This window comes from Eschrichtius robustus, chromosome 17 (genome assembly GCF_028021215.1).
Source record: "Eschrichtius robustus isolate mEscRob2 chromosome 17, mEscRob2.pri, whole genome shotgun sequence".
Classification (NCBI taxonomy): domain Eukaryota; kingdom Metazoa; phylum Chordata; class Mammalia; order Artiodactyla; family Eschrichtiidae; genus Eschrichtius; species Eschrichtius robustus.
Genome location: NC_090840.1, coordinates 53,054,201 through 53,070,428, shown reverse-complemented (window position 1 = coordinate 53,070,428; position 16,228 = coordinate 53,054,201). Strand labels below are relative to the sequence as shown.

At 41.0% G+C, this 16,228-nt stretch overlaps 1 protein-coding gene across 1 annotated transcript in view; it reads right to left on the bottom strand.

Annotated features, from left to right (window-relative positions):
* Nucleotides 1–15,865, bottom strand: part of FZD6 (frizzled class receptor 6) — a 35,010-nt gene extending 19,145 nt beyond the window's left edge. The window contains exons 1-2 of the mRNA XM_068525557.1: nucleotides 15,800–15,865; nucleotides 14,501–14,833 (exon numbers count right to left, since the gene is read on the bottom strand). Of these exons, the coding sequence (XP_068381658.1) occupies nucleotides 14,501–14,677 (177 nt within the window). The 5' untranslated portion in view covers nucleotides 14,678–14,833; nucleotides 15,800–15,865. The remainder of the gene's footprint in view (nucleotides 1–14,500; nucleotides 14,834–15,799) is intronic.
* Nucleotides 15,866–16,228: the final 363 nt, after the last annotated feature.

The following is a 16,228-nucleotide window of genomic DNA, read 5'->3' as shown; positions in this document are numbered from 1 at the left end:
CTAAGAGTACCTTTCATAGGGTCACATAAGTAGTAAGTGGCAACCAGGATAGGAACCTGGGTCCAAATGACTCCAGATCTGTCCTCTGTAATCCTGATACTAAGTTGCCACCCAACTCTCCCTGAAAATTACCCTTCCCCAAAGCATGAGACAGGCAGGAATGCAAATAAGAATGAAGGGGAAGAAGGATATCAAAAGAGGACTGAGAATCTTCTAACATGAAACAAAACTCAACAAATGTTCACAGGACACATTAATCAAAGACAGTAAAACCTCAAACTATGTTTATCATATTCAGATGATACATGTACCTCCTGAAGCAGGTAATTCTGGAACAGGTAATTTTTAAAATCTATCTACCTATCTATCTATCTATCTATCTATCTATCTAAAAAAAATTTTTTTGGCCGCGCCATGCAGCTTGCGGTATCTTAGTTCCCCGACCAGGGATCGAACCCATGCCCCATGCAGTGCAAGCTTGGAGTCCTAACCACAGGACACCAGGGAATTCCCTGGAACAGGTAATTTTAGAACAAATAATAGCACTTCAAATAATGGATAGTCAGCCTGTTATTGAACTCATCCCAAATGGTTGAAAAAGCAGAATGAGCATATTTCCCTAATTGTTTAAATAAAATTCTTGACAGGAATCTTTTATGTTCTTCCATAAAATGTCCTAGGTATCATTCTCAGAAACCAAACCTTGACTGAGATGGAAAGACTACTAACCTGACTCATTGTGACATTTCTTGTGTCCTTAATCTCATACTCAGAATATCAGATTATTAAACTAGTATTTAGCATGGTAAGTGCTATGTAAACCCATGAACTGAGCAATGTTCAAACTTTCTAGGCTCTTCAGTCCGTTCCCTCTCTCCTCCCTGAACGACACACCTTCTTCAACTCTCTCAGTAACCCAGAGCCTTCATGGTCTCACGCAAGAATTTCTCCTTTTCAAATTTTATTCTCAAAGAAGGCTCAGAAACTCACCCAATAACTAACCACAGCATTAAAAAAATCAATGCTGCTTTTGAAATTCTAGCATTAAGTAATAATTAAAATAGTCCTGTTGATTACACTTTTAACACTCAGAGAAATAAAAGGTAGGAACCTTTAAGAAAATGGTCAGTTCCTGGTAGAAATCCTGTGGTAGTTACTATCAGTACTAGCAAGGACAAGGAAGAAGAGGGCAATTAAGAAGGCAAACTATACCTCTATTCTGAAAAAGAGCAGAGCCAAACTATGATATATAGACAATGAGAACCAAAATATGTGGAGTATTTTATACAATCCTTTGCTGGAAATAATGCCAGCATTGTAATTCTGGTTCCAGCTCTGTCATTAACTGCTGGTGTCACCTTTGGCAGATAATTTTCTGTCTTTGAGTCTCAGAGCATTCATCAGTAAAATGAACATGATGAACTACTGGATGGTCTCTAAGGACACTTTATGGCTCAGAAAGTTTATGAAGAGGGTAACAAAGACTTGAATAACAGAGCTGGACATAAATTTCAAAGCAACTGTAGGTACCACAATGAAATTTTCTCCTTGTTAGTTAACTAACTCTGTCTTACACTGAGCTTTACAGTGAACATTTCCATATCCATCTGCCCAGCAGTGCTATTCTGGGGAATCCCAAAGTAGGTGGGATGTTACAGAAGCTAAGGACAGATGCAGGGGTGCAACCTGACAACAAAAACATAGGCACATAATCTAAGCTTGGCCAGCTGGATGCTCCAGGTATTGAGATTCTTGTATGAAAGAACAGTCAGATTATTTGAGGCAGTTGCAGTGGAATCAATAATACCCACAGTGCCAAAATAAGTGTCCAGGGACAATGGTTCAGGAAGTGTCCACTGGCGTTGGCACTGGTGACAGACTGATCTTATGGCATGATCTTAGCTGTGTTCTGGTTCCCTTTGCTTCTCCCTGGTTTTCCAGCCTCTCCATTGATCTGACAAGCTACCCAACATCCACCCATTTTCTGCTTCAGTTAGTCAAAGTTGGTTTCTATTGTTTGCAACCAAGAAGACCAACTGGCATAAAAATTATATAAAGAACAAGTTGTAAGTGACCTCGGTGAAATGGGAAGAATTCTAGAACTGGTTTTCTGGACTAACTGGGGCCAAAAGCGAGCAAACATTCTGTCAGTATTCAAAGATGGAAATCTGGCAGCCCATGGTATATAGCAGAAAAACAACTAATTGTATTGTCCTTATAATCACTTAGATTCAAAGAACTTCTTAGAATTATGTGCCCAGTGAAGACAAGGCTGAGTGGCTGCTGCCAGACAAGCAGAGAAAGGTATAAAGACCATCACGTATTCAAGGACTATGGGCCGAAGTGAGTGCTTCTAGGGGCTTAGGAAGAGAGCGACATACTGGCATCCCTGAATTCTTGGCTCAAGGTGTGGAGTGAAACAGAAAGATTAAAAGATGCAGACCACTCCAGATTGGTAGGTGGCAGATTTAATAAGCAAGAAAACTTAAATACGAGGCTTGTCTTGGGTGGCCACGAGATGAGCAGATCTCCGTACCCGCCCGCCAGAATCTTAAAAGTTTATATAGAGGCCTTCACTGGGCTCAGTCACACATACCGTCCAGGTGGTCTCAGCACCACTTTACTATCTCAAGACTGAAGTTGAAAACCAAAGGCACAGTTTGATCCTGCAGGTTGCCAAATTATATCAGTTAAATTTGCTTCCCTTTCACATTGGAGATCCAGTGATATTGTGATAAGAAGGCAGTGGGATGTCAAGATCTGAAGTGGGGATACATGACAAGGTTCAGAGTCCCCACAGAGGACTCTGAACCCCCAGCCCTCAAAGCAGACCCTCATCCCTGGTCTGTTGAGGCACTCATCTGAAAGATTTACTTTGTAAGAAGCAAATAAATAGCCTCATACCCCATCCCCACCATGCTTCAATGTCTCAATCTATAAGAAGAGTTCTACCCCACCATGCCCTGGGAGGGTCAAGTCAAAATTAAATCTGAAAAAAAGGATTATACATTATTTGTAAGACACTATACATTTATATTGGTTTGAAGGTGCTGGATTACGGAGGAAAGAACAAAATTTTAGATGGTGCTAATACTGATAGGCGTGTACTGATTCTAGATTCAACGTGCTAGCTTCAGAGACTGGGCTTTTGACAGGGGCTTGGTGGGACCCTGTTGGAGGAGATAATCGAGAGGACATGACCCATGAGCTGGACCCTGGCAAACGGAAGTCCCTCATCCCCTCTCCTGTCCTTGGAAGGTATGTTCCACTGGCCTTCCCCGCACTACAAGCTGCCCAAGGCCTCAGCCTTGAGATAGTAAAGTGGTGCTGAGATCACCTGGACGGTATGTGTGACTGAGCCCAGTGAAGGCCTCTATATAAACTTTTAAGATTCTGGCAGGTGAGTGCGGAGATCTACTCACCTTGTGGCCACCCAAGACAAGCCTCATAAGTAAGTTTTCTTGCTTATTAAATCTGCCACCTACCAATCTGGAGTGGTCTGCCTCTTCTTCAGTCTCTCCCTGCCCTCTGTGTATGGGGGCCAGTTTCAGATTACACAGGGGCAACTCCGGAGGAGGATGCGAACTAACAGATCCCAAACCCAACCCAGTGTAATTTCCCAAGCCCAGGTGTGTATACTTCAAATAGCTGTATTTCACAATAGCACAATCACCATACTGGCTTCCTGGATAAACATTTTTATGGTCGAGGTGGCAAAACAAAAAACATTAGAGGTCTCCCTCTACCATGATAGACAATCAAAAGCAATACTGTAGACAGGGCCTTCAGAGATGAGTGACACCATCAAAAACAGATTCAGGGGTAGTAATCGGTGGCACCTGTCCATTTTAACTGGATATGTTATTAATACATTGTCTTAAGCAACCTTAATCAAATGGCTAACTAAGGTACTTTTCCAGATGTGGTCTCTTTACTATAGCAAATCAGTACAGCCTTGGCAACACATATGCAGCTCTAATCTGGCCAATGCTTTTTCCTCCAAAAGGAATTTACTTTCACCTAACAAGGACAGCAACACATCTTCCCCAACTTGCCTTAGAGCAGTCATTCTCAAAGAGTGGTCCCTGAAGCAGCAACAGCATGCCCCACTGGAAACTTGTTAGAAGTAAATTCTCCATCCCACCCCAGATCTACTGATTCAGGAATTCTGGAGGTGGTGTCAGTGATCTGTGTTTTAACAAGCCCTTCAGACGATTCTGATGCACACCAGAGTGTGAGAAGCACCGCCTTAGAGTAATATCAGCTCTTCAGCTCTGTGCCTCAATTTCATTTGACCAGAGACTCTAACCATATCACTATTTCACAGGACATCACGCTGGCCCATCATATTAGGACATAAAGCTGGTGAGGCCATAGGTATGTACCAATGAGGAGATTAACCCTACATAAATAAAAGGAACCTTCCACTTTGATTCTGCTAATGGTTCCTGGTAGATACTGGACACAACTATGGGACATCTAGAGATAATCAGCCCAAGACCTCTCATGAACTGGGTGTTTTCTAGTCACCTATTTATGACATCAGGTGTAGCCAATATCATTCCCTCTTCAAGTGGCCGGAGTAGATTTTAAAGACACGGGAAAGCAGCATGAGCGTACTGCTCACACTCTCAGAACGCCTACTTCTGTCATACTACACCTTTTCCTTAAAACACACCAGCTAGCTCCCCATGATCTAATGACATGATAATGGAAGGGACCATAGTATAGACCCGGGGTTGCTGGTGCTATAAGATCCTGAAGAGAAACTCTGGGTTAAAAGGCTAATAGAGAGGGATCAAAAGAAGAAAAATATTTTGATTTTAAAAAATACATAAAGCTAAGTCTAAGCAGAGTGGGCTTGTGGCAGTATCTTGCCTGCACCTTGCCTCCCTTAGTAATAAAGATGCAGGTTATATAGACATTTGTCACTTTTCTGAAGCATGAATCAGAATCCCCCAGGTACATGGAAGAAGCCACTTTACTAGTGACCAAGGCCAAGTGACCGTAAAGCATCTGATTCTCATCTCAGGATTTGTGCTTTCTACTCATGGTGTCACACAGTAACTCTCAAGAAGTGGTAAGAGCTTTATTTCTTACTTTAAAATGTCACCAAGGGCTTCCCCGGTGGCGCAGTGGTTGAGAATCTGCCTGCCAATGCAGGGGACACGGGTTCGAGCCCTGGTCTGGGAAGATTCCACATGCCACGGAGCAACTAGGCCCGTGAGCCACAACTACTGAGCCTGCGCGTCTGGAGCTTGTGCTCTGCAACAAGAGAGGCCGCGACAGTGAGAGGCCCGCGCACCACGATGAAGAGTGGCCCCCGCTCACCGCAACTAGAGAAAGCCCTCGCACAGAAACGAAGACCCAACACAGCCATAAATAAATAAATAAATAAATAAAAATAAATAGAATTTAAAAAAAAAAGTCACCAAAAAGAAAGCCAACCTCTAGTGATAGTAATGAAAATTGAGAAAAAGTGAAGAAGTTTAAAAAAATGATTGAAAAAAAAAAAGTGGTGTGCCTTAGGTAGGCAACAGACTCACTAAAGATCTAAAGGGGTCCTTAAATGTTTACACTTCACAGAGCAAATACTGTCAAAGTGGTTAGGAGAGTTGAGTAAATTCTTTGAGAATGTTAATGGACTACTGTATAATCAAGTGGTACAAACTCTGCCACTTATTATCATGAATGTGACCAATCTCAGGCAAGTCAACTTCTTTTTAAAAAATGCAAACCAGGGCCTGGAATACAATACAAGAATAAAAAACAGAAATCTGCATTATTTCCACAACAGAAAACTTGTTATTTTTTAAGTAGTTCTTAGCGAGCACTACAAATTTTAAACTATTTCCCCAAAAGACCTTTCCTTTAGAAATTAGACAAAGATATATAGTAAGTGGTTGGTACTGCAAAATAATCTGTCCACTGAAGAGTCAATTATTTAATTTAAAACTTGTAACTTAGAGAGTGTGGCCAAGATGGTGGAGTAGGAAGACTCTAAGCTCACCTCCTCCCACGGGCACACCAAAATCACAGCTTTACAGAGCAACTATTGATGAACACAACCTGAAGACTAGCAGAAAAGATTTTCCACAGCTAAAAATATAAAGAAGGAACCACAATGAGACAGGCAGGAGAGGTAGTAATACAGTACAGTCAAGACCCACTCCCCAGGGTAGGCAACCCATAAATGGAAGGATAATCACAATTGCAGAGGTTTTCCCCAAGGAGCCAGGGGTCTGAGCCCTACATCAGGCTCCCTAGCCTGGGGGTCCCGCGCTGGGAAGATGAGCCCCTAGAATGTCTAGCTTTGAAGGCTGGCAGGGCTTGCATACAGAAGAGCTGGAGAGATGCAGGAAACAGACACTTCGCTCTTAAAGGGCACATGCAAAACTTCACACACTCCAAGTCCCAATGCAGAGGCAGTAATTTGACTGGGTCAGACCCTCTTACTGATCTTAGAAAGGCTCCCAGAGAGGCAGAAGGCCGGGACTCCCCCTGGGGAAATAGACACTGGCAGCATCCATTTTGGGGAGCTCATTCTACCACGAGGACACTGGTACTGGCAAGCACCATTTTGGAGTCTTCCCTCTAGCCTATTAGCGGTAAGTGGGTACCACTACCTCTGGCAGCCACCATACAAGGTAGGGACTTGCAGCCAGCAGGGCTGGGGACCAGCCCCACCTACCAGGGTGCTCACAGTTGTTAGCCCTGTCACAACAGAAGGGTCCACACAGCCCACATAGTGGGCACCCCTAGAGCATACAGCTCTGGTGGCCAGAGGGGAGTGTTCTACTGGGCCCCACAGGACATCTCTTACATAAGACCAATTCGCCAAGACTGGGAAACATAACTGACCGACCCAATACATAGAAATAAACACAAGGAATTTGGCAAAATGAGGAGACAGAGGAATATGTTCCAAACGAAGGAACAAGACAGAACCTCAAAAGAAGAACTAAGTAAAGTGGAAATCAGCAATCTACCAGATAAAGAGTTCAAGACAATGATCACAAGATGTTCAACAAACTCAGGAGAAGAATGGATGAACACAGTGAGAAATTTAATAAAGAGTTAGAAATTATAAAGAAGAACTAAACAGAACTGAAGAATACAATAACTGAAATAAAAAATACACTAGAAGAAATCAACAGTAGATTAGATAATACAGAGAATCAGATCAGTGAACTGGAATACAGAGTAGTGAAAATCACCCAAGCTGAACAGAAAAAAGAAAAAAGAATTTTTTAAAAATGAGGACGGTTTGATTTAAGAGACCCCTGGGACAACATCAAGCATACTAACAATTTGCATTATCAGGGTCCCAGAAGGAGGAGAGAGAGAGAAAGGGGCAGCGAATTTATTTGAAGAGAACTTGTACCTTGAAAAACTATAATTCACATCAGGTACACATTCAACAAACATTAATGAATGAATACATACATATATACAAACTAGAGTAATAAAACTTCATTATCTACATGCCACATTCTCAAGGAAAGGAAAAAATCACAACACAACAGTCTTCCCATGGTCTAAAAGAACCATGTCTCTTTGTGGACAGGCTCTCCTGAAGGCATAACTAATAATATCCTAGACTGTGGAATAACAAGGAATGACCCTAGGGACTTTGTGCCTATCAGCAGAGACTCCCAGGAGAAATACTGTCCTCTGTTCACATACAGGTCTAACCCTGATTCTGTAGACTCAGAATTAGTCAAGGTACTTTCCCTACTACTGCAGTACAATGTCAGAAAGGAAGGTAAGTTTATAGTTTCTACATTTAAAACCCAACAGTAGCCACTATACACACAACTGATCTGGAATAGTTTTGTATATTTATTTCATTTTAAATGACTCGATAGCTTACTTTCAGAATAATTACACCTATTTTCAGAAAGTCTTCCCTGAAAAATAAAGAGGTTAGTCACACTAAACATTTTCTTTCCTTTTGTATGGGGTAGAAGAGTGGAGAATAAGGAGGAAAGGAAGGGATCCACTAGACTCATCTAAAAGCAGATGAATATGTTTAAAAACCAATAGAAACAATTTTTCTTTAAAGTTTATTTATACAGTTTTTCTCCATCCCTTTACTTTTAATTGATTAGAGACATTTTACTAGTGCATATTAACAGGTGGAAAGGAAAGGAGTTTTTTTTTTTTTTGGCTCACTTCCCTTTAGACTGTTCAAAAGTAGAACAACCACATGCTGTTCCAAACACAATACATGACTTAGCTTTGCCTAGGCCTTAATGAAGGCAATTCAAAAAGAAAAATACAATATTCTGGTCTCCATTTTCCCTAGATCAATCTCAGCTCTTTCTGGATGAAATCAGTCTCTCAAGGGACATCAACCTCACAATTTGAGAAACAATGCTCTAGATATGAAACAAAAAGCAACACAATGGAAACCAGCAACCATTTGTTTTTCCACTTGGGAGAGTTAGACTGTACAACATCCTTTTCATTACAAAGCCAAGTTACTATTCAGAATTTTAAATTAACTCTTTGTAATAATACAAATGACTTCAGTCTCAGATAATAAAATAAGGAAAAAATTAAAGTCCCTTATTTCAAGCAATCTCTGGAACAAAACTAAAGGACCAGGATATCTCAGTCAGATCCTTTGGTTTGTGATAAATTTGACTTAAAACTTATCTGGAAAGAAAATAACACATACACATATGGTAACATATTAATAAGAATGCACAATAATGATTTTTATTACATGCTTTATGTGTGCAATCCTTAAGAACATTTTCAAGTACTTTAAACCAGGGTTCAGCAAACTACAGCCTGTGGGCCAAAAGTGATGCACTATCTGTTTTTATAAGTAAAGTTTTATTGAAACATCCACACTCATTTGTATTGGCTACAATTGAAGAGCTGAATAGCTGTGACAGAGACTGAATGTTTTGCAAAGCCAAAAATATTTATTATTTACCCCTTTACAGAAAATGTCTGCATTCCCTGCTCTAAACCACTGGGTCTCAAATTTTAACACTCATAAGAAACACCTGGACAGCTTGTTAAATCAATTTCCTGAGCTCTACTTTCACAGATCATGATTCAGTAGGTTGGGATGGGGTCCATGAGCTTGCATTTCTAACAAGCTCACAACCTGCTAGTCTATGAACTAAAGTTTGACAGCCACTGCCCTAAACCATCTCATATAATCACAGATCAGCAATGACCACAAATGTTATAAATTCCATAAACCAGGATAACCATCACACATAATGAAAACTAAGGCATAAAAGAGGAGGGAAATAGATCTCTTGACTTACATGAAATTCTTGGTAGCTAAGAAGGCACAATTGGTTGCCATAATCATCAGATAATTCTGCAGCCCCTCATCCTAACGTTAATTCATAGTAAACACTGGAAATTCAACCGGGACCAGCAGGAGCCAAAGGCAGTTGGGTTGGAAGTGTAAAACACAATCAGTTCTTTAGAGAAACTATAAAACACTTTTTAAAAGTAAAAGCTGAGGTATATTCAGTTATAATTTAGTGTTTGACTGGACTAGAGATTAAGTACTAAAGTACAATGTTTGAAAAGAAATCTGACACATATAGTTTATAATACAATGGTCCAATCAAAAGATTAATTCTTTCACTCCATATAAATAAATATAAATGGTTAAAAAATCTAATCTTTTAAATAAATTCAAAATAAACATGTGTCAAGCTAATAATGGGAAAGAACATAGAGGATATCAACTGATGTATTTTATTAGAACTAGGCTCAGGCAGATCAAAGGTGGATGATATGTAAACCACATAAAAATATTAGTGCCTTTCAAAAACAGAAATATAGATCAATGGAACAGGATAGAAAGCCCAGAGATAAACCCACACACATATGGTCACCTTATCTTTGGTAAAGGAGGCAAGAATATACAGTGGAGAAAAGACAGCCTCTTCAAAAAGTGGTGCTGAGAAAACTGGACAGCTACATGTAAGAGTATGAAATTAGAACACTCCCTAACACCATACACAAACATAAACTCAAAATGGATTAAAGACCTAAATGTAAGGCCAGACACTATCAAACTCTTAGAGGAAAACATAGGCAGAACACTCTATGACATAAATCACAGCAAGATCCTTTTTGACCCACCTCCTAGAGAAATGGAAATAAAACCAAAAATAAACAAATGGGACCTAATGAAACTTAAAAGCTTTTGCACAGCAAAGGAAACCATAAACAAGACCAAAAGACAACCCTCAGAATGGGAGAAAATATTTGCAAATGAAGCAACTGATAAAGGATTAATCTCCAAAATTTACAAGCAGCTCATGCAGCTCAATATTAAAAAAACAAACAACCCAATCCAAAAATGGGCAGAAGACCTAAATAGACATTTCTCCAAAGAAGATATACAGATTGCCAACAAACACATGAAAGAATGCTCAACATCATTAATCGTTAGAGAAATGCAAATCAAAACTACAATGAGACGTCATCTCACACCAGTCAGAATGGCCATCATCAAACAATCTACAAACAATAAATGCTGGAGAGGGTGTGGAGAAAAGGGAACCCTCTTGCACTGCTGGTGGGAATGTAAACTGATACAGCCACTATGGAGAACAGTATGGAGGTTCCTTAAAATACTAAAAATAGAACTACCATACGACCCAGCAATCCCACTACTGGGCATATACCCTGAGAAAACCATAATTCAAAAAGAGTCATGTACCAAAATGTTCATTGCAGCTCTATTTACAATAGCCAGGACATGGAAGCAACCTAAGTGTCCATCAACAGGTGAATGGATAAAGAAGATGTGGCACATATATACAATGGAATATTACTCAGCCATAAAAAGAAACGAAATTGAGTTATTTGTAGTGAGGTGGATGGACCTAGAGTCTGTCATACAGAGTGAAGTAAGTCAGAAAGAGAAAAACAAATACCATATGCTAACACATATATACGGAACCTAAAAAAAAAAAAAAAGGTCATGAAGAACCTAGGGGCAAGACAGGAATAAAGACACAGACCTACTAGAGAATGGACTTGAGGATATGGGGAGGGGGAAGGGTAAGCTGTGACAAAGTGAGAGAGTGGCATGGACATATATACACTACCAAACGTAAAATAGATAGCCAGTGGGAAGCAGCCGCATAGCACAGGGAGATCAGCTCAGTGCTTTGTGACCACCTAGAGGGGTGGGATAGGGAGGGTGGGAGGGAGGGAGACGCAAGAGGGAAGAGATATGGGAACATATGTATATGTATAACCGATTCACTTTGTTATAAAGCAGAAACTAACACACCATTGTAAAGCAATTATACTCCAATAAAGATGTTAAAAAAATAAAAAATAAACAAAATAAAAAATAAAAATATTAGTGCCTTTCACGTAGACTCTGCAGAAGATAAAGGTGGAAGGTAAAGATTTGGAGGGAAAATTCTCATTGATGATTTATTAGAATAAGAAACATCTTCTTTTCCTTTATTTCGCCTTCATTGAACATCTACCATGCTCAGAGGCACTGTACACTGTACTAGGCATTAGACATAGAAATGAATAAATATCCCTACTCTCAACAACCTCAAAAGCTAGGGAGAGAGCCATGTAAATAAGTGCAATACAGCACGGTAAGTATAAGAACAGTTGTATATATTATGTACTATCAGAGTGTAGAGAGTGAGCTGATTAAATATGCTTGGGAGAAAGGTGAAAGGAATGCTTTGCTAGACACAGAGTTATTGCTTTAATTGAGATGTAAAGAAATTGAGCAGATGAAGAAGGGTAGGTAAGGAGCCCAGGAGGCAGTGGATACAATATGTGCAACTGTATGGAAGTGAGAGGGAGTAATATGGACCTGAGCTCTACATCTACAAACAGGTCAGCTTGGCCGAAGCAGAGTGTGTAACATGGGAAGCAACGAGATGGGAAGCTGGACAGGAAGGCAGGGTCTCATATAAAGAACCTTAGGTGCCGCACTGGTCAGGTCTTTATTTTTCCAGCTTTAGGAAAATGGTGACGAATTTTAACCCCAGAGTGGACTGCATGGATTTGCATTTTACTGAAATCACTTTGGCACTACCAGAGGGGACAGGCTGAAGCCAAAGGATTTTATGTTTGATCTAAAAATTTTGACAAGACTTTGTATTCAAGGCATGGATGAGAAACAGAAAGGTAGAGCTGATTAGAGGTTAAAAAAAAATCTCCCAGCTTAATTTTTATCAAAATGAAGTTTAGGAAGAAGCAGCAAAGGTTGAAATTAACACAGGACATTCTAATCTTAGGAAATATTTTCTTTTTTATCCAATAAGGTCAAGGATAAAAAAAACACCCCACAAAAACCGTTAAAGATGACATTATGGTCCATGTTGACAGAGAAGACTGCATCAGATTATAGCGCTCAGATCTTGGACAAATCATAAATTTTCTGGGCTTCAGTTTCTTCACCTATATAATGACAGGTTCAAAGCTTCCTAACCTGGGCTATAAATAGATGTATATTTCAATATAATTGGTTTCCTTTGTAATCCTACTTATGTTATTTAAATTTTAAAATTCTGAGAATGGGTCAATGGCACAAAAGAGGATAAGAAGCTCTGCATGATATTTAAGTCACTTACAACTCTCGAATTATAGAATTTTGGACATTCAATACAGGAACTAAAAGAGAATGCCAATGGCTAAGGACAAATAAGGACAGGGCAATAGGAAAAGCGTAATACACTGAACCAAAAAGATAATTTATAGGGATTTAAAGTCTGATTTAGGTTGATATTATTTTGCCTTTCCATTTCCCTTTCTTTTTTGGTAAACTTAGGTTAATGCTGGTATTAAATGACTGCTTGATGGCTTTCTTTTATATCCTTAAACCAACTGAAATGTGATTTATGGAATAAAACTTAATATTAAAGGCTAAGAGAAAGTGTAGATTATATAATGAAGAGATTAGTAATGTCAGCAATCAAATAAAGGAGGTAAGAACAAAAATGCCTTCTTGATATCAAGTCCAGACACAAAACTACCCGGGAAAGAAGCTAGGTAAATGAAAAAGAACCTTTTTTGGGTCAGAAACAATTGGTTTTAAAAAGACATGTCTAGAACAAAAACTAGTTCTTATCATCTTATAATTATAGTATTTAATAGCAGGGATGCATCTCTCCCTATCTTCATAATGGTACTCTATGATAAGGAATTCTAAATTATCTGAATTTATAAGGTCAATGTCAGCATTCAAAATGCATGTAGCTACTACACAAAAAGGAGACCAGATTTAAAAAAATTTTTGAGAACTCTGTAAGATATGAGTTATAAAACACTTATCAGAAAAAAATGTGAATGAAGGTTATAATTATTCCTTGAAGTTACTCATACTACATACTTTATTTAATCAGATTAAACAATCAAAATGGTTCTGATTAACCAATGGAAGTCTCACCACATCATCTGTTCAGTGTTCAAAAAGACACCCACCTTGCACTGGTTTGAAAAACCATTGAAAGATTATAGTAATATAATTTGCAATATCTTTTAAAAGTACTTCTACTTAGTATTCAAAAGCCTTCCTATTTTAGACATGAGTCTACCATGAGGTAGCTGGACAACTATTCAACTAAACAACAATGGAAGACTTTAGAAGCTGCGAAATCAAGTCTGGTCAGTTTTTAAAGCTGTGTCTATATTAAAATTGCCGGGGTTTCAACTCTTAGAAACAATCTGAGGGGGAAAAGCCTTTACCATCCTCAGTTTTTCTGGAAAAAAACTACAGAAACATTAGTCTTCTTTCCTTCATGAAGGTTATCCACCTAACAGACCTGTAGGAGAGGACAGGTTTCTACAGGTAACTCTTTCTTCCCACACCTCCCTAGCAATCTGCGTATCTCTAAACCAGAGGCAGGTAACTGAGGCACCTGAGGCAATCTTTAGTGTCACTCTGCTCCTCCCCTGATGTTATTTTTTTTTTTCAAACAGGTATCTTACAAAGAATACTGAAGCACTATGCTTAAAGAAAAAAAAAAGTCACTTTTTAGCAAAACGCTATCTACAGCCCCAAAATCTTCTAGCCATTGATTTGCTTCAGAAAAACAGGGTCAAGTGAACGTAACAACTACTTATGAAAATACATGTAGTCCAAGAACTTTTAGTCCAGGCAATATAGATTATACGTTCAATCAATTAGGAAAAATTCAGAATTCACATTTCTAGAGGAACTACCATAATTTACTCAGGAGAGCAAAATATTTGACAGGTGCAAGACATTGCAAAATCATTCATAACTATACTTCGTATAAAATGAACTCGATCTTAAGCAAATCCACTAAGCAGGGCCACAGATGTACACGAGCGTAAGTTAGTAGGGAGATTTAATTCTCAAAGGGATTTATTCAAAGTAGGACTTATATACAACTTGAAGAAATCCCTTACTGTGTCTGTGGTTTTTTTAATAAAAAGGTCCTATTTCTAGTTTATTCCAGAACAGAGCATAAACTATTTTTCCATAAAGATACGAAGAACTACTCACCTCCATTTCCACAGCCGCAATACTCTGGTCATAATGACCCATCAGATTAGGGAAAAATGTCATGTTGTAGGCCATTTTCATACATCTGGGAACAGTAATTGGTTCACAGGTGAAAAGACTGTGCCCTCGTACGAGGGGTAGAAACATACATGTCCACAAAAATGTAAACGTTTCCATTCTCTTCAAATTCCTAATTTTACCACATGGCTTGGATTAATCGCTCTTTTCATTCTCAGATTTCCATCCAAAGATAAAATGCTCAAATTCCTCGTTTAATTATTTTACCATTTTGAAGGAAGCTCTTTTTCCTGAAAATGGGTTCTGGGTCAATTACTGTAAAAACAACCAAAAGGGTGTATCAGCAACGTTTGTCATAGACTCAAATGCGTACGTCAAAGTGCAGAGTTAAGATTTTTCACCCTAGGTAACTAACACCGGAAAAACGACGGAAAATTTCGTCCCATCGAGATCCTCTTCCACCTGCCTTGGCACAGAATCTATCGCCTGCTGAGGAAGTCTCATCTCTAGGGAACGGATGATAGGAGGCTTGCGCTGTACGGAACACAGGGTAAAAGGGGGGCACTGGATGAGTGAGATGGAGAAACTGGTGGGGATGGGAATAAGTTAAGAAGGACTAAAAGAACTGTAAAACCTAAAAGCCCCTGTTGGCTATCTTATTACGCACGAGAAAATCGAGTCCCGGGGAAATTCCTTAAGATCTCATGAGTTCTTCAATTCTTTAAAGACTCTAAAGGGCCAGTTTTTGTGGCACTCTTCTGGAGACATACTTTTACGTTTTTTAAAAGGCCAACTAGAGGGAGACTTCTAGGATTCCTACTGCGGAGGAGCGAAACTAGTATTCAAGGGCTGGGGGGAGTAGCGATCTCACGGAAAAGGGAAATGAGCAAAGCTGTCCCGCGGCGGCGACGGAGTTTCGGTGGGAGGGAGGCTGTGGGCCCGGAGCCACGAATAATCGCACGCCCCCACCCCATCCCCCAACACACACCGGTGCCCCGACTTCCAGCGCCAGGCAGGGCAACTCGCCCCACCCCCGGGCACCTGCCCCGGGCCCAGCGTCGGGCACCTGCCCCTGGCCCCGCGGGGACCAGCATCGCCTTTCCCCAACTTCCGGGAAAACTTTGGCCGGTGCGGACCGTCCCGCCGCCGCCGCCTTCCCCGCACCTGCGGCTCCAAGCGCGCGCCCCCCGCCCGCCCCGCACCCCTCGAGGCCCGCCCCCGCTCACCCCGGCACCCGCCCGGCCGCGGCCGCCCGCCCAGTCGGGGCCCGAGGACCCTCACCTCGGGCGGCGGTCGAAGGCACCTTCCTCCCCGTCCCCGTCCAGCCCACCGTACCCCCGCGACCAGAGACGGCTCCCGGGAGTGTCCGGGACTCTAGCCACCTCAGGAGCCGCACCGGGAGCGAGAGCTGAGGAATCCCGCGAGACTGCGCCGCCAGGTCTGGCGGGCAGGTCACGGCTCGCGGCGGCAGCGGCGGGTCTGGCTCTCCGCCAGGGCCCCGCCCGCGCTGTGCCGGCCGGGCCTGGTTCTGGGCCGGCCCCGCCGGGCTGGGGTGAACGCTGTCGCGGTGTCGGGGTCCAGCTTTTGGGCCGGGGAGCCCCCTCCACTTTGCCGTCTCTTACGTGCCGTCCAGAGGGGTTCAGCCTAGAATCCCAAGTAAAACTTCTTTTAGAAGAACCCAATTTATTCCGAATTTCAGGAGCCAAGAAT